The following is a 22737-nucleotide window of genomic DNA, read 5'->3' as shown; positions in this document are numbered from 1 at the left end:
TTTCTCCTATTTTTAGTATGTGCTTTAGCAGATGCTCTAAAACCTGGAGAAAACTTTAGGCACCAGCAGCCCACTGTCCCTTCATGGGTCAGCCATCAGCTGCTGCTGCTCTGCAGGGACACAGCACAGCCTTGTGTCAACAGCGCTGAACAAACACGGCTCTGGAGCGATTGGGAAGCCCAGGGCAGTGCCTGGCACTCACTGAGCACCCAGCATGTCCCTGAACACCCATCCCTGTGTCACTGCAAGGCTCCAACTCTTCACAAGCCTTAATACAAGGAGGATGCTGGTGGAAGCTGGTGAAGCAGCAGCACAAAGGGCAGGACATCCTATGGTGACATGCATGGAAAGTACAGCCTGGCAGGGGGTTTAAATGAGGAACAGACCACACAAAATGTACCAGAAACACCCACCGAAGGCAACCAGCATTTTGGGCTCTGGCCAGGCAGCCCCAGAGCGTCCCTGTAATGTCCCCAAGCGCCTGGGCTGGGGAAGAGGGCTGGCACAGACCGAGGGACTGGCCGAAGCTGCGCTGAACTCACTTGGTGGGCGCACACGAAAGCGTGCCTGATTTAGAGGTCCCTGCAGGGTGGTGACATGCGGTACCAGGCTCCCCCGGGCACTTGCCATGGTGAGGCACCAGATCAAAGGGAAACTGAGGTAGTGATAGAAATACGGTGCCATCAAAAGCGCTGGGAGTCCCTTGGGAGCTGAATGCCCATCAAAGGCCAGGAAGCTGCAGCCCCAGCAGCAATATGGGCAGCAAGGGGAAGGCATAAGTTTTACAGCAAAAATGCCCTTTGCTTCATAATAAAAACATGATAAGCTTGAAAGTTAAAAAAAAAAAGGAAGTAATTGGGATTTTAAGTGACTTCCAAGCCCTTTTGCACTCACAGCCTCTCACCTGACAGGTATATGGAGAAGTAGGTGGCCTTGGCCAGCTGGGGACTTTCAATGTGGAACAAAAGAGATGTGAAACATAAAAGGTTTCACTGCAGCCTTATTTTTATCCCTCCACAGAGGCGGCCCGAGCCACTGAGGTGCTGCTGTCGTGGGGGTGCAGCGCCACTTTGCTCTGGGATGCTGGAGATTCACACCCAGGACACACAGCCAGCCACTGTGTGTGGACCAGGAACATCACCATGACAACAGCCATCCCACATCCCTGGTACAGCTCACCATCCCACTTAGCACCTTCTCCTGCCGCCCTCCCTAGCTGGGGTCCTAGCCTACCCCCACCCCCCCAGTATTAAATACTATTGATATGTGAATGAGATGCTCAGAGGGTGCCAGATACACCAAGGACCACTGCTCTGCCAGCACTTACCCCTGTGATGGGGACTGAGCTGCCACTGCCGACTTGGGAGTCCAGTCACTGAGGATGGGCACATCCTGCACCCCCCTTGAAGAGCCAGTGCCCCAGCATCAACCCCAAGACTGGTTTTCTCTCCTTCTCACTATCTCAATGAGTGAGGACAGGGCAGATTTCCTTCTGGTGCCCGCGGCAGTGCCTGGGGTCATTTTAAGCCCTCCAATGCCACAGCACTGTTCAGGTGACAGCCAAAGGCACAAGAGAGATGTGTAGGATCCTGCAGAAAGCACCTCCACACACCAGCATGTGGACCCACCACTACACCATTCCTTACCACTGCCCATTCTTCACAGCTGGGCTGGGGAATGCTTTTGGGAGCAAGTATTTAGCCAAGCTATTTAAACCTACTTAAAAGGCAAATAGTGAGTGCTGGGAGAGCTGTAAAAGACTCAGGTGGCACCAATGGAGGCAATTCTGTTTCCACAAGCCGAGTGTGCTGGGTTCAGTGTGGGCAGATGAAACCAACCAGTCCAGGTTCTGGTTTCTTGTCCTGGGTGATGAGAATGTAGGATGGCAGGGCAGAAAACTCACCCACAAGTGCTTGTAGTGTGTTTTATTTCCTGCAGGGACCAGAGCAGATGGGGGTACCTTCCTGCTCAAGGAGAGGTGGTCCAGAAACTACCTCTGCTCAGCACCAATCACGCTCCCTTTATTTGGTTTGCAAAACCGGTGAGGGGAGGAGACCTAAAATACAATAATGTTATTAATATTATCAATAACAATTAGAGTTCTGACCGATCGCAACAGTTCCTGCTCCCCAGGGCTGGGCTACACTTTGGTGACACTGTCTGCTGGCTTTGCCTCGCCTGGCTCCTCTCTTTTGGGATGGTGGCGGAAGACCCCCACGCTGTTGCTCTGGAGTCCTACAAACCCTGGTGACTTCTGCCCTTTCTTCAGAAGGCAGCAAGCCCCGCAGCTGAGAAGGAAAAGGCTCATCAAGGCCACGAGCAGGGCCAGCGAGCCCATGTCCTTGGGGTGCGGGCAAAGCCACCGAGGGCTGCTGGCTATCTTGGCTGAGAAGTTCCTGCTCTCATCCTGGTAGGTGCAGAGGGCTTCATCCTGGTCCAGCACACCCACACCAGCAGCCCACAGTGTGTCCAGCCAGGCCAGTGAGCAGCAGCTGAAGGGGTTTCCAGCGATGGACACATCCTTCAGGCTGCGGGACCAGCTCATGAGCGCCGGCTTTTCCAACGTCAGCAGCCGGTTATCGCGAACGTCCAGGCTTTCCAGTGGGGAGCAGAAAAGACCTGCGGGCAAAAGGCTCAGGTTGTTGCCTGAGAGGTCCAAGACTTTGAGCTTGCCCAGGCAGGGGAGCTCTGCCTTGCCATTGTCCATCTGGTTGTCCCTGAGAGAGAGTTGCTGCAGGGAGAACTCCAACCCCGCCAGGGCTTCCTTAGGCATGAACAAGTCCTTGTTCCCCGACAGGTCTAGGGAGAGTAGTGAGGTCTGGTTGAAGGCATAGGGCTGCAGCCTGGTGATGTTGTTCTTGTAAAGACTCAGATGCTTCAAGCGGGGCAGGCTGTAGAAGGGGGTGCAGGTGCCTCCTGAATTCCTCCCCTGGCTCTCACAAGGCTGGAGGCTGTTGGAGCCCAGGTTGATCGTTTCCAGCTGAGGCAGAGAACCAAAGAACCAGGGTGGCAGCATGCGGAAGGCATTGCCATGGAGGTCCAGCGAGCGCACGGACAGGGCAGCGTGCTCCAGTGGTGCTGGTGAGTGGTCGCTGGGCTCCATGCCACCGGTGAGTGAGTCCCTGGCCACATCCTGGAGACAGTTCATAGCCAGGCTGAGGCGATGCAGAGAGCCCAGGCTGTGGAAGAAGGTAAATGGGAAGAGCTGCAGCTGGTTATTGCTGAGATCCAAGTCAGCCACATGGGTCAGAGCAGACGCAGTGTGCAAGGTCCTGTTAAACCTCGCCATCTCCTTGTAGTGCAGTACAAACTCCCCCGGGTGGCGTGAGCCTGGGAGCAGGGAAGCAATAAGGTTGTTGGAGAGGTTTAGGTGTGTGAGATAATGGACTTTGGGGAGCTCTGGAAAGTAGAGCAGTCTGTTATGGCTCAAGTCGAGCACTTGAAGCAGGTAGGGCTCCGCTCCCTCGTCCGAGGCGAACAGCTCCAGGGCATTGTGGCTGAGATTTAAAACTCGCAGCTGCTTGAGGCTGAAGCCAGAGATACAGTGGAGGGAATTCAAAGCCAAGTTCACCACCTCCAGCTCGTCCAGAGCCTCAAAGACTCCCTCCTGGATTTCCATGATGTAGTTATTGCTGAGGTGGAGCTCACGCAGCCGCGGCGTGCTCCAGAAGATCCCCGCCAGCAGCCTGGTCATCTTGTTCCGGGAGAGGTCCAGCACCCTCAGCCTGGTGAGGTTGCGGATGTACCAGCCTGCCATGTGGCTGTCCAGGTTGTTTGCCGACAGGTCCAGGACCTCCGTATTCCTGAGCAGACGAAAGGCTCGTCCGTTGGCGAGGTAATTGCGGTTGAGGTGGTTTGATCCCAGGAGCAGAGAGCGCAGCTGGGGCAGCTGAGCCAGGGCTGTGGCTGACACGGCTTCCAGCTGGTTGAAGCACAGGTCCAGGTACTCGAGCTGCTCAAACCCCGGCCCGGAGCTGCCTGACAGGTTTTGGATGAAGTTGTTGGAGAGCTCCAGGTACTTCACCCCTTGGCCAAGCTCCTTTGGAAGCTTGTGCAGGCCAGCTCCTTTGCAAGACACCTTTGTGGGGCTCTACAGAGAGACAGGAGAGGCCGTCAGTGTGAGAGGGTCTGCAAACCACAGCCCCAGCCAAGCCAGCTGCTGTCCAAGATGGGCATGAACAACATGGACATGAGCACAGCTCCCCTTCCCAAGCCCAGGATGGGAAGGGAACAGACCACCTAAAGCTACCGCTTAGAGACAAGAAGCTTGTCCCCGGGGCTAAGGTGTGCTTTCACTGCTGAGTTTCTGAGTGCAAGAAGGAACATCAGCCTCGGCCCCGCAGGCTGTCCTCTCATGCATCTCAGCAAGCGAGATGGGCAAAAAACCAGCATAAGCAGTCAAGATGCATCAGGTTGGTGGGGCAAACCCAGCCTCTGGAGGGCACTGGGACAGCCCAGGGACTGGTCCAGAGCATCCCTGTTCTGTCTGGGCAGAGGAGGAACTGACACCCCCATGGCAGGGACATGGGAACAGCTGGGGGCCAGGAACCAGCTCAGAGACAGGAGAGAAGAGAAGAAATCAAAGATAGGAAGGTTCAAGATGGAGGCTGGAGGGAGGTGAGAGCCCTAGGGAGGAGATGCACCCTGCGCTGCGCAGAGGGATGCTTCCAGCCCCGCTTGGATCCAGCAGTGCTGCTGGGGCCATCGCAGCCCAGGGGCTCCTTGGAAAGCAGCCTTACCTGCTGGCACAGTGTGGGTCTGAGCCTCACCTCCCCACTAGACTGGGCTCTGAGAACGGATGGGAGCAACCAGAGCAGCAAGCATCCTCTTTCAGCCAACCGGTGTTCAAACAAGAGCATGTTGGGCTGCGGGCACTGCCAGCCCTGTCCCACTCCTCCAGTGCTCTCTGGCGGGCTGGGCAGGAGCCAGGCTCTGTATAAATAGGTTTCAGGATGGGACGGGGGAAGGAGATAATGCTTGTGGGTGTTTGTAGCTACGGAAGTGGGAAAAGAAAGACATAAGATTGCAGAGGGGGAAAAACAGCGCAGAAAGCCACAAGGAAGGGAAAGAGAAACATCAGGATAGGAGGAGGCAGGGCTGCTCTGGTGCTCAGGTTGTCAGCTGGTCCAGCCACCGATACCAAATGCCAGGAGGCAGAGGTGGTACTTGGGACAGCTGAGAGTGTCTGGAGGCGTTCTGCTGCATGGACCTGGTTCTTCCTCTAGCTTCCTCTGCCCTATGCCAGGGGCAAGCTGTGCTCTGTACCCGGTATCCCAGGGCAGCTGGTGAGACCTTCCCAACCATCCCAAGCTGGGAGCCAAGCTCCGGGCTGCGGTCACCGGGGATCACCATGGGAATCCCAGCACCTTGGGCTGCAGGTGAGCTCATCGCAGGGAGGCAGAGCAGGTTCCTCTCCCTGCGCTGCCGAAGGGACTCTCCTGCGGCATCCTGGGGTTTACCGCCCGTTCCCAGCAGGATGTACTATTCTGGCACCCCCCTTCCTCCTCCTCTTCCTCCCCAGCAGTCCGCTCTGCTGCAGGAGCTGGGCTCCTCACTGCCACATCCCCATGTTCCTCCAGGCATAGAGGATGGCTGCTGGGTCATCTCACCCAGGCCAGGAACCAGACGAGGACTTTCCCTGCGGCAGCTTCAGGTGGTATCTGGGCTCCCAGAGGGATTGCACAGGGATTTTTCTGTGGTGATCTCCATGTCCCTGTGCCACCTGATGCTGACACGCTCCCTGCAGACATGCTCTGCCCACGGTTCATGGGGGATTTTGGCTCGCTGTGGTCATCCTTCCCATCCGAAGGAGCATCCTCATGCTGCATGGTTGCCCAAGGATGTGTTTTGCTGCAGTTTCAGCTGTAGAGCCGTTGCTTTGGTCCTAGATGTATCTGGCAGGCAAAAAAAGTAATTATATATATGCAAAATATATACATACACACTTACATGTACGTATGCATCTGGAGAATGAAGCAGCCTGGCTTCTGCTGCTGTTGCCCCTCGCCCTCCTCACAGCTGACGTGGGGGGGAGCACTGTGTCACCTCCAGGATGTGGTTTGGCCTTGAGCGAGACCAACGTCACCAGCCAGCCAGAGCACCCACGGCAGTGACAGCGGCCAAGCCCAGCCCAGAGGCCAGGGCCGGTGGTTAGGGTGGTGCTGTGGTGGGCCTGGGCTCTGACAGCAGCCAGGGGCAGCTCTGAGCAAACAGCCCACTGCTGTGGTTGCAGGCGCTGTGAGGACAGCACATCTGTGCAGATGTGCAACGTGCAGGCTCTGGATAGGGAATCACTGACCTCTGGATGAACCTTTGCCTCTAGCATCCCTCATCTCCTAACAGCAGCCTAGCACAGAGCCCCAAAAGCAGAAGGTGATGCAGGGGAGGAACCGTGCCATGCAAGTGGTGCAGCCCCCAGTGCCTGGGGAACCCTGGCCTCCTCCTCCCTGCATCCTGAACTGCTGGGCATGGCTCTGCGCGGTGGACCCAGTGCTTTAAATGAGCTGAAAAGTCCCCACTTTTGAACAGGGACTTCTGTGGAGAATCCCTGGGCATTGGCATCCCTTTGCAGGAGCACCCTGCGAAGTGAGCCGGCTACGGACCTAGCAACGTCTAAGGCGCCCTGCAAATGCCAAGAGGCTTTTCATGGACCATGCTGAAGGCAGAGCCAACCACACAGCATGAATGGGAGGGATTTGCTCCTGCAAATCGCAGGGCATCCCATGCTTCTTGTCTGTCCTGCCTTCCAGGCTGTCTCCTAGGTCTCCAGAGTGGTCTGTTAGAGAGATTGATGCTCCTTGCTCCCCCACCGGGCTTTTCAAATCAGAGGTCAGCAAAGGATGGATGAAGGAGCAGCAGGACAGAGGCTTGGTAGAAGAAGGGACACAGATACTTGCCAAACATTACCAGCTGCACTGTGGGGTGACAGACGCTCACTCCCAGCCTGGGCATTATAAAGACATAAGGGTATCAGGTTATTTAGGTACATCATCTATACTTCTTTCCCAGTAAGTCGTGACAGCAATGCTGTTTTCCCCTGACTCCATAGAGCAGCAGGGAGCCAGGAAGGCAAATGCTGAACAGGCAGAAGGGGACCACTGCCTCTCGCATCAGGAGTGATGGCCACAACAGCTGCCTACCAAATACTCCCAAAGGATGGAGACGCTTTGCCTTTCAGCTGTGCCCCATTCCACAAGCGCAGGCAACACACTTTGCTGTCGTTGTACAGCCCTTCCAGAGAAACTCCTGGTTTGGCTGGGGAAGGACGTGCCCGCGAGTACACCAAGATCAGGAAAAAGCTTTATTTGCAAAGAAAATATTGACAATTTACATAAACTTACATCCTAATTTATATACATTATGTATATTTTATGTACAGATAGTGTCTTGAATAAAGATGTCGAAGCACAAAACAGCATCAGTACATCACCGTGCAGCTCTGACAGGTAAGAGGAGAGTTGTGTCTCTCTGCCCACAACTCCTCTCCCATTACTCTTTTGTTGGGGAGTCCGAGATGTGATGAACATGGGGTTGGGGGGGGGGGCTCAGGCTTGTGACTGGGGGCAGCCACAAAGCGCAGCTACCATTGTCCCTTCCGCTGTCCCCCAAAGCCTGCACCAGAACACCCTGGGGCCAGTGCCACCAGCCTGCAGCAAGAGGGAAGGACTCCCTGCACTGCACCAACTACTGGAAAAAGGGGAAGAAACATGGATCAGCGGATGCACTGTGCTCATCTCCCTCCCAGCACAGCTTGGGTGCTCTTGTCTAAGCACCCAATGTCGCTCATTCAGTGGAAGGACAGTGCCAAGTCTCCTGATGGGGACAATGGGTGGCAGGGAGACCACAACTGCTTACCTGCATGAGAAAGGCGCTGGAGGGAAGCAGGGCCAGTTTTGGGTAGGGAGCCATGACCTAAAGCCTTTACTGAAGGGAATCATCTTTTCAAAAGGGGACCTGAACACAACAGCCTCCCTAGGAACTGCCTCTGTAGGGAGGAGCTTGCGAGAGAGAAGGGTTTCAGATCTGTTAAATACCGATTAGCTGCTCACCACATTTCTGCAGCTGGAATCCAGCCGAAAGCTGGGCAGCAGAGCCAAGGCACGTAGGTAAGAGCAGAGGCACTGGAGAGGAAGGCTGGCACACGGGAAGCCAGTGGTGACTGGTTTTGTGTGCACCATCTCAACCACGCAGATGTTTGTCTATAGATGAAGTGCTTCCTTCCCTGCCAGACTGGGAGCTGAGATACGTCAAAATTCAAACGCATCAGATGGAAAGACTGGAGCAAGGCCCTGTTCTTGCTGGGGTTGTTAGAACCTGCCATAGCCATCCTCCTCATGCTCCCCCGAGGAGCCAAGCTGGTTCCAGGCCTGTTGGGCTCTAGTTAAGAGGAAAAGGCACCAAAGATGGTGAGGCACCATCTGGAGAAGTATCATACAGAAGAATCAACACTACAGCCTATGTAACCTGCACTGTAATACTTCATTAATGAGAACTTGTTGCTACAGAAGCCAAAGGGTTTCAAGCACAAGGACTCTCCATGATCTGCCCGCTCATCCCAGAGATGAACGTCTCTTGGTACCAAGGCCACCTGCAGGCAGGTATTCTCTGCTCTCCAACACCATCTCCAACTCGGCTACACTGAGCTCATGCTTTGGTGCACCATGAGCACAAGAAAAAGCCTGCTAACACCTTCCATGGAAGGAACCCTTCAGCTCCTCTCCCTCATCCCAGGAACATGCCAGAGAAGAAACTTGACAGCAGTGCATGGGGCCTTTAGAGAGAGAAGTGATTCTCCCTCTGCCTCCTCCTGCCCGCAGCCATAGTCAGGAGCAAATCAGAGATCCTGCCAGTGGGGGACAAGGAATGCAAACTCCATCCATTGAGCTTTCCTAAGTCACTGTTATTTAAGCTTGCCCCTAAGACTTGCTGTTCAGGCTGTATTCTAAAGCAATTCTGTTAACAATTTGCTTAATGTTCTCACTATACACAGTTGTCCCAATTCATCCTTGTCAGAGAAACATGTCCTTCTTAATCCATTTTAAAGGAAATAAACCACAAAGACTGGTTAAGTGAAGTGCCCTGAAGGCTCTTGCTAGTCCAACATGTTGAGGCTAGAAAGGAGAACATACTGAAAAAGAAATAGCAGGCAATTTTTCATGCAGTTATTTTACAAACTGCATGCCTCCTGTGAATAGCGAGGCTGTAGCCAAAGCTGGGTGCCCCCAAGAAATAGTTATCTCCCAATGACTGCAATACTTGGCAAGTGAGATCACTGGCTACGGATAGGGAAAAGCGAACGGAGCCAAGAATGCTTCAGCCAGGGTGGACCCTCTGTGGTTAGCTCAGCGGCTACAGCACAGTGCTGGGACACGTCTGCTGTCAAGTCCCTCCAGGTGACCACGGCTGAGCCACCTCTGCTCGGAGATGGAGGATGTCAGTTCGGGACTCATCCTGTTTGCTACACAGGCTGGAACTGCACTACCATCTTCAGTTTTTGAAGAAAAAACCATGCTCTGAAATGAAATCCAGTTAAAAAAAACCCACCCAACACAACCAAGCACAAGCCAAGGCATGACACAAAAGAACAATTAGCGCTTCAGCCTCTTCCTCAGCTCGAACACATCTTATAGCTTTAGGTCTCCCCAGTTGAGGGGAGGTAACGGGAGAGAGTTGCTCAAGAAGCCAAAAGAAACAATAGTGTCCCAGCACTTCTATTAGTCACCAGAAATCGAGTTATGACTAGACTCAGCAGGGCTCAGAGAAGAGAAAAAGTGGTGACTTCATGCTGGACCAGACTTTTCAAATACTGCTTTTTTTTTGGTTTGCTAGAGACTCCATCACCACTTATTAGAGCATTTTAGGTAGAAGAGTGCCAAAAGGAACGGGGGGGGCGGGAGGAAGGACAAAAACCACATCTGAAAGCAGGACAGTTGCTATTAAAACAGAAAAAAAAATTCCTGTTTGAATATTTTATTCTTAAACATGACAAACTTCTTTGGAGTGTTTCCACAAGTACTTGTGTCTACGTGGCTCAGTGAAGCCTGTAGAAATGTGTTCTGGTTTGCAAAATAGTCATTAAAAAGACCTCCCAAAATCCCCCAAACCAAAACCCCAACAAAACACAAATTGCTGTAACAGCAGTAGTACTTTAAGGCAGCCCATTAGGGCAACGTATACCTCTGGGGTAATGGCAGGAGCTGAAAGTAGCAGAGGCGCTGGAACCGGTCATCAGCATTTTCTCTGGGGCTCGGTGATTTCTGGAATTGGAGGCAGTTTCCTATCTGCTAAGCCTGCTCTAGTAAGTATTCCTCTTCCTCTCACACTTACTTCTTTTTGCAGCCTGCTTCCAAGTTCTAGGCAGAGGCACTTCGCCTTCTTTGCTCACACTCCTGAGGATGAACGTAATCACCACTGACCCTGTCTTATTCACCTCCCTTTGCACCCTGTGGCCATTCCAGTCTGAACTGGGAAGGCAGAAAACCAGAAATCCCCTTTCCTTCTTTCCTTAGCATGCAGAAGCAGGAGTGCCTGGATAGGACATGTGGACATTAGTCTGTCTTCTCCCGCTACCGCCTGGGATGCTCTTGCTAGTGCAACATAAAAGCAGAGACCCACACAACTCTCAACAAGCCTCATGTGAAGATCACAGAGCAGAGTATCAGTGCAGTAATACTTAAAATACTGAGACAAGGCAGACACAGCAGCCTTTCTTCCTCACAATGCTTTTTGATCCAAGTCTCCATGCAAGTCACAGAAGACAATTGTGCTTCCTGCATTCACATACAGGAATAAATAGCTCTGGATCAGTTTTCTTTATGGCCGGATTACAGAACCCCCTGAAATACTGATACGCTTATGAACAGCAGCACTGTGCAGTTCTGTGAGTATCCTTGGACATGCCAAGTTCATCTAGGATGCTGGTGCATCTCCTAGGCGTATGGCCCCAAAGAAAGTTGTGTGCTTGCTCATGTTGATGGAGATGTCAGCATGGACCATTTTCACAGCAATCTTCTGCCTGGCTTTGAGGAGGCAGACCCCAGCTGTATAGCAGGTATTGAAGTTGGTCTTGCCGGTCTCAATACTCCGAGTGCATTGGAGAAAGGGCTTTTCATCCACCACCACCTCATAGCTGGCAAAATCTGTGAAGTTTATGTAGTATACCTGATGTGAAGCAGGAAGAAGAAAGGTGTTAGGGAGTTATTTATGCACACAGAACAAGTCCACATTCCTTCCACAGGTAAATGTATGTTCCCTCTGCTAACGATCCTTTCTTGGCCCCAGGACACCTACACTCATGGGAGATTGACTTGTTTGAGGTAGAAAGAACCCCAAGCCAACCAAACATGAGGAAGCTCTGTATTCCACTTCATGCTAACACTAGCATGCAAGAATCTGTGAATCCACGTATCTAAGGCTGAGCTATGAATGCTCACTTTAGACCCTGCTTATTACAAGAAAAATTACAAACCTGCACAGGCCTAGTTACAAAAATGCATGGACAACCCTATCTGCTACAAACAGCTTTCCATCCAACAAGCAGAAGTATTTTGACTGAAGTCCTCTTGCACTTACCTGACCAGTCCTGCTTTCTGGGTCCCATGAGCCTCCTTTAGTGCTGACATCAAAAATGCCCTAAGATGTACTGAGAGTTGCCTTCTTTGTAATTGGACTTGAGGTGCTTTCAAAGGCATAAGCTACTAAAGGGAAGACACCCTCCCAACCTGCACAGATTCGAAGCAAATGCCCTTGTAGTGTTTCTACTGATTTAATTCTTAGACCTAGTGCCTAAGTCCCTGTGACTCCATTAGTTGTTACTTAACCATCTCCCACACACTGCTTCTGAAGAACTGTGAGATGCATGAGAAAGACCTGCCCAAAGAATTCAGTCCCGGGGAGCTGCTTCTTCCTGATAGGAGAAAACCAGCATCTGCCAAATACATCTGCCAATTCTTCTTAGCCTAAACCCTGCAACCTCAGAAGCTACACAAGACTGCTTTTCCCTTGGCAGCCTACAAGGGAAGCATAACATTGTGGCCAACAATTAGCATTAAGCTAATTTTGCTCAGGAAACAACTGTACTTTGGCCCTATACTAACATAGAGTTAGTTTTCCTGTCCCCATCCAAGCTAGACACGTAAGCACCTCCATGGAAGAGCACCTAAACTGACAGCCACAGCCCACCTTATCAGGCTTGGCACAGTCTCCAGTGGGGCTGCCAACTGAACAGAGGCAAATCACGGGCAGGAGGCAGTATCAGAAGCCTGGAGCAAGGTGGAAGCTGTTTAATTGGGGTTGTTACACAGAAACCCTCTTGTCTTGCTAAAATCTGTCCCAGAAACTGCACATGCTTTTCAGCCTACAGCTGGGTGGACACCCTGCGTTTCTGGAAGGGAGGAGCTCACACTGAACACCACTCAGCAATTCTGTTGAGAGATTTGCAAGGCCCTGGGAGCACTGCGTTACATGACAGTCCATCTCCTGCAGTTCACTTGAATGGGGAGAGGAAATTATGTCTTAATTAGCTGATTACTGCATCGTAATGCAATAATTTATTACTTTGTTTAGCCCTTCTTACAGAAGCAGGTCAATACATCCGTCGTTGGTACCAACTAAAGCAGAGCTGAGCCATCCCACCGCACAATGTGGTGCATCGTGCTAGTCTGCAGCTACACAAAGTAGGTGGAGGCAAAATGGAGTTACCTGAGCTGGAGTTTGGCCAAGCCGCCTGGGCTGAGAGTCCTATGCTTACAAAGAGTGACATGGCTTTGAAATGATCAGGAGTTGTCAGGGTTTTGGTCTGACATCTCTTTTAAAGCACAGAGCCTAGCATCCTGCTGGGACCCTTGTTCCGCATGGAGGTTTAGATGGGCTGGTGAATGACTGCACAGGCAACATGGAAGATGAAAAAAGGCATTGGTGGCATGTGGGGACTGGCTGGGTGTTTGCACATGTGTTCTGGGAGCTAATCTCTTGCGGCTGGTGTCACGGTGAAACGTGTGACCTTGCACTTCGAAAGTTAACATCTTTCTCCGACACACACCTCCTAGAGCATGAAGCGGTTAAAAGTACATACAAGTTCTTGGCATTTGCTAGTTGTCTGGAGCCCTCTCGTGGTTCATGCAAGGCTTCCATTGGAACACAAAAATAGGAGTTAGGCCTAGGACCGTACTCACTTCTACCTGACTATAGATGAAGTATGTGCCGTCCACCAGTACCTCCAGCTCCCCACTGCGTGCATGCAGCTTAAACACCTTGGGATTCATAGTGATGCGAGACCAGTCATTGAGGACTCCACCTGAAAGATCTCAGTATGAGAAAATGGCAGTCACTCAGTACCTGTCAATGAAAAGCGCAGGAGCACAGAAATACAGTGACATTGCAAGGTTTCATACACAACAGCTGCCACAGACTCCAGTTGAAAAGTCAAACAACACGGTAAGACAATCCCAGAATTAAAGACCACAGTGTCTCAGTTTGGACTCCCCTCCATAGCTCTAATGGCATCATCACTTGCTGATCATCACCCATTTCGTTCAGTGCCAGCACAACTGGTTTGCATCTCTGCTTGTCCTCGACAACAGTGGCTCTCCTCATCCTTGAAAATGCAGCATATAGCCTTTTGTACTACACTGCGTTCATCCCCTTGCCTCCTCCTGACACTAAGTCAAGCTTACTATCATATTTGAGTGTTTTACAGGCCTGAGAACATGTTCTCAGTATCATCCCCACTCTAGAGCAAAGACTCCAGCACATTCAAATCAATCCTGCTATTGTAAGGCTGCTTGCTAAGATTTTTTAATGCACCTGAGAGCCCAGGGGCTGATTCTTCACACCATTTTTGCACATTCAGCCGCTGATCCCAAATGACTTATGGCAGCTGTGATTATAACAGCACTTCCCCAGGTGCCTCTTGAAAAGCGGCTGTTCATAGCCCTTGTAAAAGCTTTGGTACCGGTGACTTCCCTGATACCGTGGAAGAAACTCTGCAGCAGAGGCAGGACCAGGATCCAGTCCTCCAAGAAAGACCCTCCACTGGCATCACCCACCCTTGATACCATTAAATCTCTTCCTCTACTTCCCATCTCATTTATCCCCCTTCCCACACCTCTCCTCCCAGCTTCCACACTAAATAAAGCAGAGCTTCAGCAGTGTGCTGAAAACCACATCAACAGATATGTCCTTGAGGACTGCAGCAAGGCTAGGATGACAACAGTGATTCCTCCTAGGAGTGGGACTATACATGGACAATCTCTTAGTGCTGCTGGCCTGGAAGATGTTCGCAGCAGAAGTGTCATGATACAGCCTTCACCCTCACTCTATGCCTTGAGTTCATCCCTAGATGAAAACTAGTCTTTACAGCAAAAGAGGCAATAGTGTTGTGAGGAAAATTGTATGCAACTATGGGACTGCACCATCTCTCAGGACACATCTGTGCACAGAGGCCAACTTAGGGTTACACGATTGATTTTAATTCTGGTATTCCTTGACTTCAATATTCTTGACTTTGTAACTAGCATCACTTCAACAAATGCTTTGTCATTACATATGCTAGGTTTTTAAAAGCCAAAACAACAACAAAGTACGAAATCGCATCATCTCACACCACATTAACCCTTAACTGGGGTCCTCACTCAACATGGTCAGGGATTTACTGATCCATCACCCAGTCCTCTGGCACTGGAGCTGATGGACTAACTCACAACGTGAGTAGGCCTCTGTTCTCTGGACAAGCCAACGAGCAGATCCAGAGCACGCACTTCACCACGCGCCCTGAGCAGAGCCATTCTCCCTAGATGCCTTGTTCTATCAAACGCAACTCTCTTCCTCCCAGTCTTCATCTGGTTTTCGCTCCCTGCCCCCAGTCACACACCAGCCAGGCTGTCAGCTGGGCAGCATTAATGGCTCACAGCATCAGATTGTTCCCAAGCAGCAGGGAAGGACGCTCACGGGGCAGTTCCCACTCTTAGAGAGTAGCATACTCTGTAAACATACTGGCTTCTCATTAATAAAGGGATAATTACTTTTTGAACGTAAGCAAAACAGCATCTTTTCCACTCTATTGTTCTCGGGAATGGTCAGTTTCCTTTTTGTTTCGGGGAGCTTTTCTCCACCCCGCTGTACGCATACTTCCATAACCATGAGAAATTTCAGCTCTCCCAGCAAATGTCTGCTGAAAGAGAGAAACTGCCTTTCAACAGAAGCAGTGTCCAGTCCGCCTCATCCCATGCATGGGGCAGAAGTTGGCAGACAGGGGGTCCTACAGTCCTGTCCCTGCTGCCCCAACCCTCGTGAGCTGCAGCCCTCCAGGTCTGGCATGGGGATACATGCCCCAGGGCTGCTGCCCACGTTCCCTGGGGAGCTGCACATGGTGACTTAGGCAGGGGACAACACAGCCAGCTCCTCTCCCGCACAGCCAGACATCGTGAGCAGGGAAGCGGCAGCTAATGAATGAGACCCAGCTGTTGGCAAGAAGAGCAGGAACTCGAGCAGAAATTGGACAGGGATCTGGGAAGGAAAGAGGAGAGAAAGGACGTGCCTGTGGATGTGAATTGGCTTGGCAGGACTTGAGCTTAAAAGCTTAAAACATTGTTGGTGGGGGTAGAGATGCACAAGGGGGCCATGGAGGCTGCATGTAAGTGTAACGCAGGAGGAGCCAGTGGCCATGCACCTCTATCTCCTCACACTACAGCTGTGCTTTCCCCTGCCGTAAATTACGGGGAACATGCAAGAACACAGGCTGATGGGGCTAAGACAAGAAAAGGATACACTGAGGGATTTAAATAGAATAGATTGAGAAAGAAGGCTGGCCATCGAGGGGCTGAGGAAAATTAATGATACAACAGCAGGCTGAAGGAGGCACAACATCTGACTGGAGGTCAAGAAGGGAGATTCAATGGGACAGAATTACTGGGATGTACAAGGTAGAGGTCACCTGGGAGGTAAACAGGAGAGCAGGTAAAATGGGGATGGAGACTCAACAGAAGACTTCTCTAAGAGGGTCTGGGAATCAGATTGTCTCCTGGGGAGGCCAACAGCAGGGATAATCAGGGAGTGGTGTTGCAGGATGGGTTTAGACGTGGGCATGAGGCTACGGGTGCAGGATGGGCTCTTTTCAGTAACTGCCAATATCATGAGATCCTTACCATTCTTCACTTGGATTGCTGAGCCTTGGCCTTGGAGGTGGACCACAGCTGGCTGCAAACAAGAGCACAGGGATTTAAAATCAATAGGACACTGCATCATTTTACAGTCATACAACACACGTGCACAGCCCTGGTGACCAGCACAGAGGCAGGACAGTACCCTGAGATCAGCCACGCTTTTCATAAATGAAAACAAAAGCTCAGAGCAGCTGACAACAACATGGTTAAGTACTGGAGAAGAGGCAAGAAGCCCAAGACAGATTAACACGGCTTTCTTTTGACCAATGGAATGGATGAGCTCAGTCACTTTGTGGAACTCTGATCTGGCACATGCAGGAAGGGGTGGTTTTTTCAGGGCTGTACCACTGAACATAACATTAGCAAACACAGGTGGTTACGGTTACGGAAGTCCAGCCAAAGCTGAGTTCTTCCCTGGAAAGAAAATAAACCAACCTGGATGTCTCTGGAGCCGGCCTTGTCCGTGGCACCTGCAAAATACAGTTTCACCTTATTGAAGAGGAAGCTTGAAAGAGCTGCAGTAAACACTCCAGTAAATAAAACTTCTCTTCCCCCAGAACAACCATGAAACCACCATTTTTAACAGGAGGACAACAGTACCAGTGGCATGGGGTGCAGCTTAATGGTAAAAAGTACATAAACGAGAAAGAGTCATCTTACTTTTTCCTATTTATTCCTGCATTTCTGTCTAACATCATCAAATTTCCCCATTATTCAACCAGTTTCCACTAGAAGGAAAAATTGCACAACCCTTTTCCTGATCAGCAGTGGCAATAAAGCCTCTTGGCTGCAAAGATTACAAGTTTCGCTCCGCAGTAACTCAGGTCATTCACTGCATTCAAGCTACATGCTGAAATATCTTTCCTCCGAAAGCCAAATCTCTATTAAAGAGAAGATGCTTGTGGGCAGCACTCTGGAGTGCTAAGGACCTCATGCTGCTCCTGGCTTCTGATTTGACAGTTCTGAGATATAAACTGAGAAGTCAACCAAGCTTTCCCTTGAGAGCCATGCGAGCTATAGGGTAATAGTCTTGATTTCTCTGAAGTTACATTTTTTAATACTAGACTGTTATATATGTATACATATAACATATACATAACAAACAATGTGAAACCGATGTGAACTTCTACTAATCTGTGTTTTAAAGAGTTATTAAATTTAGGGAATTTAACAAAATATTTGGCACATGACTCCTTGGAGAAACAGTATGGGGCAGATACAAAGGAACAAAGGAAAAAGAAACCAAGAGCTGCAGGAAAAAACCCCATATATTCATCTGGCTGGTATGGGAGTCAAGCTTCCTCAGTTTGTGTGGCTCCAGGGCTGGCTGAATGGCTTTGCGTTACCTTAAGAGGATTCCCGCTGGGAAGAGCCACCTTGCAGCCAGGACATGGATCACCGGCAGACTTCAGTTGGATGCTTAAAAGCATCTGAGGCTCCACAGGTCTTTGCTGCTCCTTCTCTGCATCCTCATCCGACAGGCACCCCTGTGCCCATGGCATCGCACCCTAAATCCCTGCCGCCGGGCTCCCGCTGTGCTGCCCGTGGGGCTCCTCTCATTGCCCCAAGGACAAGCCCAGGAGCACCCGAGTCCTACACAAGGACACTGCACCACCGCATGCAGGCGCCCTGCTGTCCTCAGCTGGAAACCCGGAGCTCTGATGTATTTGCACAGCACCCGCACCTCCTGCATGCAAGCAGCGTGCAAAGGCTCTGAGCGGTAAAGGGGATAAGTCCCTTACCTGAGGGGCCCTGCAGCCCAGGTGGTCCCTGGGGGCCCGGTGGACCAGGGGGGCCAGGTGGTCCCATGACGGTTGTGCCGGGAATCCCAGGGATGCCGGGAATGCCGGGGGGACCCTGGGGCCCAGGAGGACCTGGTGGCCCTTGGGGACCATTTGGCCCTGGAGGACCAGCCTTCTTACCTGAAGAACAGAAGATGAAATGTTAGCTCCTCAGCATGCCAAGGTGGGATGGTCTTTTACCTACAAGAAAGCCCCGAGAACAAGGCAGGCAGAAGACTGGGGATGGATCATTGCTGGCTGGAGGGCAGGGACAAAGAGCAGCACCCACCTGGCCAGGGTGGGGGTCCCATGGCTCCGCACCATGAGGACAATGCTGCCAGCAGGGCAGAAGCAGGTCACTGCTTTGCAGGCTCCTTCCAGTGGATGTAACTCCATTTAAACACAGCACGTGCACTCCCCAAGGCCTCCCAAGAGATGGAGACTCAGGCGGTCTCTGCCCCAGAGCTCAGGCTGCAGCCGTTCCCTGGGTATCCTACTCTTGGCACAGGGCTGGGGGGGGGGTTCTAAGGCAAGGTTGGGACCACTTAGACCAAGTGCGTGCCATAGGGCAGCATGGTGAGAGGTGTTGGAAGTGGAGGTGAACCACTCTGCAGGTGCTCAGTTTTCCGTTCATTTTGATGGCAAACAGTTGCAATCTTTTCTGCCTGCTGCATATGTGTGCATTAGCGTGCAACCCCCATGGCTTGGTCTCCTGCCTGAGGGAGAGGGGTGCCTCCAGAGGGCAGTTCAGAGCTGAACTTCGAGTGCCCAGGGTGTTGCAGGAGGCATCCCCACACTGCTTGGGGCTGCACCTCTCTATGGTGTCATGAGGAGGCACTTAACGTACGCGAAGTTGATGCTACTTTGCCTCCAGATCATCAAATGTGCATTTTGGGCTTTGGGTGGAGGGGTAAGGGAAGCACTAACCCAACGAGGAGGATGAAGGCACTGACAAATTGCCACAATCCTCAAACGCATCTCACCACGTGGTCCCAGAGGGGGAAACAGCACAACCATGTAAGTGAAGAGCCTTAATCCAACTTTCAATCCACATAGTGGACTGAAATAAGGTTTGAATGGAAAGCCCGACCTGTGCTCTCCGGATGGTCCAGATCCCTGACAGAAATTATGTTATTTTGATGTAGCTTTTAAAATGCGACTTTAACAGCTTTTATGCCAAATAGCTTTAATTTAGGAAAATTGCTCCAACTGCTGCAACAAAGTCCACTGCAGGACAGAATGCAACACTTTTTTTGATGACAGCAGCAGTTAGGATATGAAATAATGATTATTGGAATGGTTTCTGAGTACATTTATGTATGTGTTTCTCTCTTGAATATTCATCTTTGTCATGGAACAAAACAAGGAAAACCCCTTCTATTTTAGCTAGCACAGAAGTGGAGATCTCCAGATGAACACTAGCCATGAACAAGGACACATGGAAATCAGCATAGGACAACCATGTGGTTTAGTTTCACTGTGCAAAACACTAAGTTAAAGTAAGCACAGGTAATGCTGGTATCCTGCAAGGATGGGTTTCTTACCTGCAACAAATCATTTGCAGCAGTATTTCTGCCCAGGTTAGTAGCTGTGCCTTCAAACCTGGGCTAGCAACAGGCCAGCTTTCCTCTAAACCAGCGGTTCTCCTCCTCCTTGGGATAACGACACACTTTGGAAACTATCACCTTGAATCAAACCCCTTACCTATTTCCCCTAAAGCACACTTGCTAAAATCTTCTCATTCACATCTCCTCAGATATAGGCCATTGCCATGAAGGATTCGCATGCAGCAAGTCAGGAATCCTGCTGCTGCCACTCCTTGCTTTCCTTCCCAAGAGGGATGCACATTACAACTGGTTTAACTGGCCTGTTTCAGAAATGGGATCTGCTACTAAATGGGCTGCTAGTCCAGCAGTAAAAACAACAGTTTCTAACTGTGGCCTGTCTCAACCTTTCAACTGTGAATTTGGAGTTTGTACCCAAGGATTAAAAGCGATTTGATGTGCTGTCAAAGTACCACAGACACGCAAAGCTCAGCTGCTCTTCCTGCCACAGGTCATGGTGGTGGGCTGGACCGGGAAGGTCTCCTGAGGGGCGCAGCAAAGCGCCGACCACCCAACGCTCCTGTTAATCACATATACATTAGGTGCGACAGGCAGTAAGCAGCGAGTTGACATGGCACGTGTCAACGATGCTTTGCTATACAAGCTTGGCCGTGAGCATGCAATGCGTGTTGATGCCTGTGCGAACCCCTCAGTGGCTTAGGCTTCAGAAGCAGCACAGCCCCAAGCCGTGCACAGCTTCTGCACTTCTCATAACCTACAACCCATTGCGATCACACACCACGTACAGATGGTGACAAGGAGCAGAAAGGGGTAATCTGACTGTGTTTCCCTGGAATCAAGACTGCAGCATATTTGTGCTTACAAAGCAACTCGGATCCTCTGACTCACTCAAAGTCCTGGTAGCGAGTAAGTGTATGACCAAAAGCATTCCCCAGGAGTCCTAACAGACAAGGATGGCATTAGACATGCCATGGAAATACGGGTGTGCGTCCTGAACAGACCAAGTCACAACAAGTCATTGATAAGCATTTTAAAAAATACCCAACTACACTGCACATAGCTTGAGGAACGCACGGAAGTCAAGACAAAATATCTGCGGGCTGACCAACACTCAGAACAGGCACATAAAATAATACTTGTGAGGTTAAAACACAACCAGAAGTAAGACGCAGAGGTTATCTATGCTGATTTTGACGGGTCTGAAGGAGACCTCGACTTGGAGCAAGATGCATGGCAGGATAAGGATGAAAGCCAAAGCTGTTTTTATCATTAAAGACAGCCTGGCAAACAGCAAGTGGCTCCTGATAGCTGGTATCTTCCTAATTACTTCAATAGAAGGTAATTGATTTCTGTTAGTTTTTAAAGAAGGCTTTAACGAGCCCTGTGGTCCGGTTGTACAGCCCCCCCACGGCAATGTGGGTGCACAAGAGCAGCTCATGGTCTGTGCTGTGGGCCCGCGCACCGTGTTACTCCCTGTCCTTCCTGCAGAGGGAACCTGCTGTTGGTTTCTGCTTTGCGTCGGCTAAAGAGGAGTCATAGCTGGGTAATAGAGGCACAGAAAGGAAAATGAAATCAGAACTCACACTTACCCTTTTTCTTGTTTTTCACTGAACTTGGGCCTACAAAGAACAAGAAAAACAAACCCTAGTGAAATTCAGTGATCATTTCATCTTAGAAGATCCCCCCCCCACCATCAACACCCACTGATGCAGAGGGTGTTTCTCCAGAGCTGGAATAAAATTCACAACAAAATCAGGAAGCCAAAGTTGTAGTCTCTTGCTTTCTACAAACCATTGCTGTGGAGGTATGATGATTTTACTGGTGCCCAGATCTCTACCCTCCCTCACATTAGCAACCCGTGGCTGGTATAACGCAAGTGAATGAGTTTTGGTGGGGACTGCTACCCTGTATCACAAAGATGAGTTAAACCACATGCCTGCGGCTGACAGCAAAGCTCTGATGACAGATGCTTTTCAGCCTTAAGCCAGAGCTTTACTCTCAGATATTAACTTAGTTCTGGCTCTGCTGAACACTGCTCAGTTTTGCCCAGAGATTTGCTGTATGTATCCCCCTGATGCTGCTGATAGAAGCACAGCACATCAAACCTTCGCACATCCTGAGACTCAGCAGAAACCATTCAGAAATACAGTCCCTAAATAGCAGATTATTTTTCAAGTGGACAATGGATGCATTCGTGGTCTGTGCAGCCATACACAAATTGTCTCTCTTGGCTTGAAATCACAAAGCTTCCCGATGAGGGCAGGTTAGAAGAAAGCTAGCATAACACAGCTCTCAGCTTACAGCAGTAACCCAAATCCTTGTGAGCCGAGTTGTTTAAAAATAAGAAAATACACCAACAAAAGCAAAGGATTAGCATGAACTGGCTTTTTAAAACAATGAGAATACAAGCCTCCCTAGCAAGAAGTGAAAATATTTATAGTGAAGCTGAAAAACTACATTCCTTTTCGAGCAGAAGCTGAAGTGTGAAACACATCCCATTGCTTCCTCGAAAATTAATCATGGATGGGAATGAACTGCAAAAACCCCCAAACATTCCCTTGCTGTTCATCAGTGAAATCCCTCTAAAACCTGGGTTTAAACACATATCGAAGATGGAAATCACCTTTAACTGAGATAGATTTGCAATGAATGGAAGGTAACGAGGTTGCTTCTAGTCTGCAGTGGTAGAGAAAGACAAATTACCAGTTAATAGAGAAGTGCCATGTTCCATGGCTAGTTAGAGGAAAGAGGAAAGAAGGACAAGAGAAACACCCAGCAACCTTACCAATGTCTCAAAAGGAAGAGTAATTAATTTTAATTAATTAATTAATTAATTTTAATTAATTAATTAATGCCTACATTCTGCTGTTGGGTCATAGGAAAAATACAACAGAATCATGAGTGTCGGAAGGGACCTCTGGAGACCATCCTATCCAGTACCTGGCCAAGGCAGGGCCACCCAGCGCAGGTGACACATGTACAGGCGAGTCTGGAATGTCTCCAGAGAGGGAGACTCCACAACGCTCCTGGGTGCTCTGCCACTCTCAACACAGAGAAGCTCATCCTCATGTTGAGGTGAAACTTCTTGTGTTTTAGTTTATGGCCATTGCTCCTTGTCCTGTCACTGGGCACCACTGAAAGGAGTCTGGCACCATCCTTCATATGCATTAATGAGATCCCCTCTCAGTCTTCTTTTCTCTAGACTAACCAGGCACAGCTCCTGCGATCCCT

The 22737-nt window shown here is 50.4% G+C and overlaps 2 protein-coding genes across 6 annotated transcripts in view; both read right to left on the bottom strand.

Moving 5' to 3' along the window:
- Positions 1 to 1928: 1928 nt before the first annotated feature.
- LOC136019440 (transforming growth factor beta activator LRRC32-like) lies at positions 1929 to 4874 on the bottom strand. Its single transcript, XM_065689631.1, has 2 exons — positions 4740 to 4874; positions 1929 to 4090 (listed from the first exon to the last, which is right to left on the bottom strand). Exons 1-2 carry the CDS (start codon positions 4857 to 4859, stop codon positions 2141 to 2143), a joined length of 2070 nt encoding a protein of 689 aa, XP_065545703.1. The 5' UTR covers positions 4860 to 4874; the 3' UTR covers positions 1929 to 2140.
- A 5079-nt stretch (positions 4875 to 9953) lies between these two features.
- EDA (ectodysplasin A) overlaps positions 9954 to 22737 on the bottom strand; it is a 71067-nt gene continuing 58283 nt past the window's right edge. Inside the window, exons 3-8 of one of the 5 annotated variants that reach the window (XM_065689427.1) lie at positions 21096 to 21125; positions 17903 to 18082; positions 16596 to 16630; positions 16143 to 16194; positions 13173 to 13303; positions 9954 to 11160 (exon numbers count right to left, since the gene is read on the bottom strand). In XM_065689427.1, coding sequence (XP_065545499.1) covers positions 10909 to 11160; positions 13173 to 13303; positions 16143 to 16194; positions 16596 to 16630; positions 17903 to 18082; positions 21096 to 21125 — 680 coding nt within the window. In that variant the 3' untranslated portion in view covers positions 9954 to 10908. The remainder of the gene's footprint in view (positions 11161 to 13172; positions 13304 to 16142; positions 16195 to 16595; positions 16631 to 17902; positions 18083 to 21095; positions 21126 to 22737) is intronic. The other 4 variants (XM_065689428.1, XM_065689429.1, XM_065689430.1 and 1 more) reach the window with 4 other exon arrangements.

This window comes from Lathamus discolor, chromosome 9 (assembly GCF_037157495.1).
Source record: "Lathamus discolor isolate bLatDis1 chromosome 9, bLatDis1.hap1, whole genome shotgun sequence".
NCBI classification, from domain to species: domain Eukaryota; kingdom Metazoa; phylum Chordata; class Aves; order Psittaciformes; family Psittacidae; genus Lathamus; species Lathamus discolor.
The sequence above is the reverse complement of the archived record's forward strand: the minus strand, read 5'-3'. Positions and strand labels throughout refer to the sequence as shown.

What these genes read in the sequence shown, in the direction of transcription:
- LOC136019440 (XM_065689631.1), bottom strand. Translation starts at nt 4,859, where the DNA reads ATGCTCTTGTTTGAACACCGGTTGGCTGAAAGAGGATGCTTGCTGCTC. An exon ending in GACCCACACTGTGCCAGCAG is followed by an intron (nt 4,091 to 4,739) that starts GTAAGGCTGCTT and finishes GTCTCTCTGTAG; the next exon opens with AGCCCCACAAAGGTGTCTTG.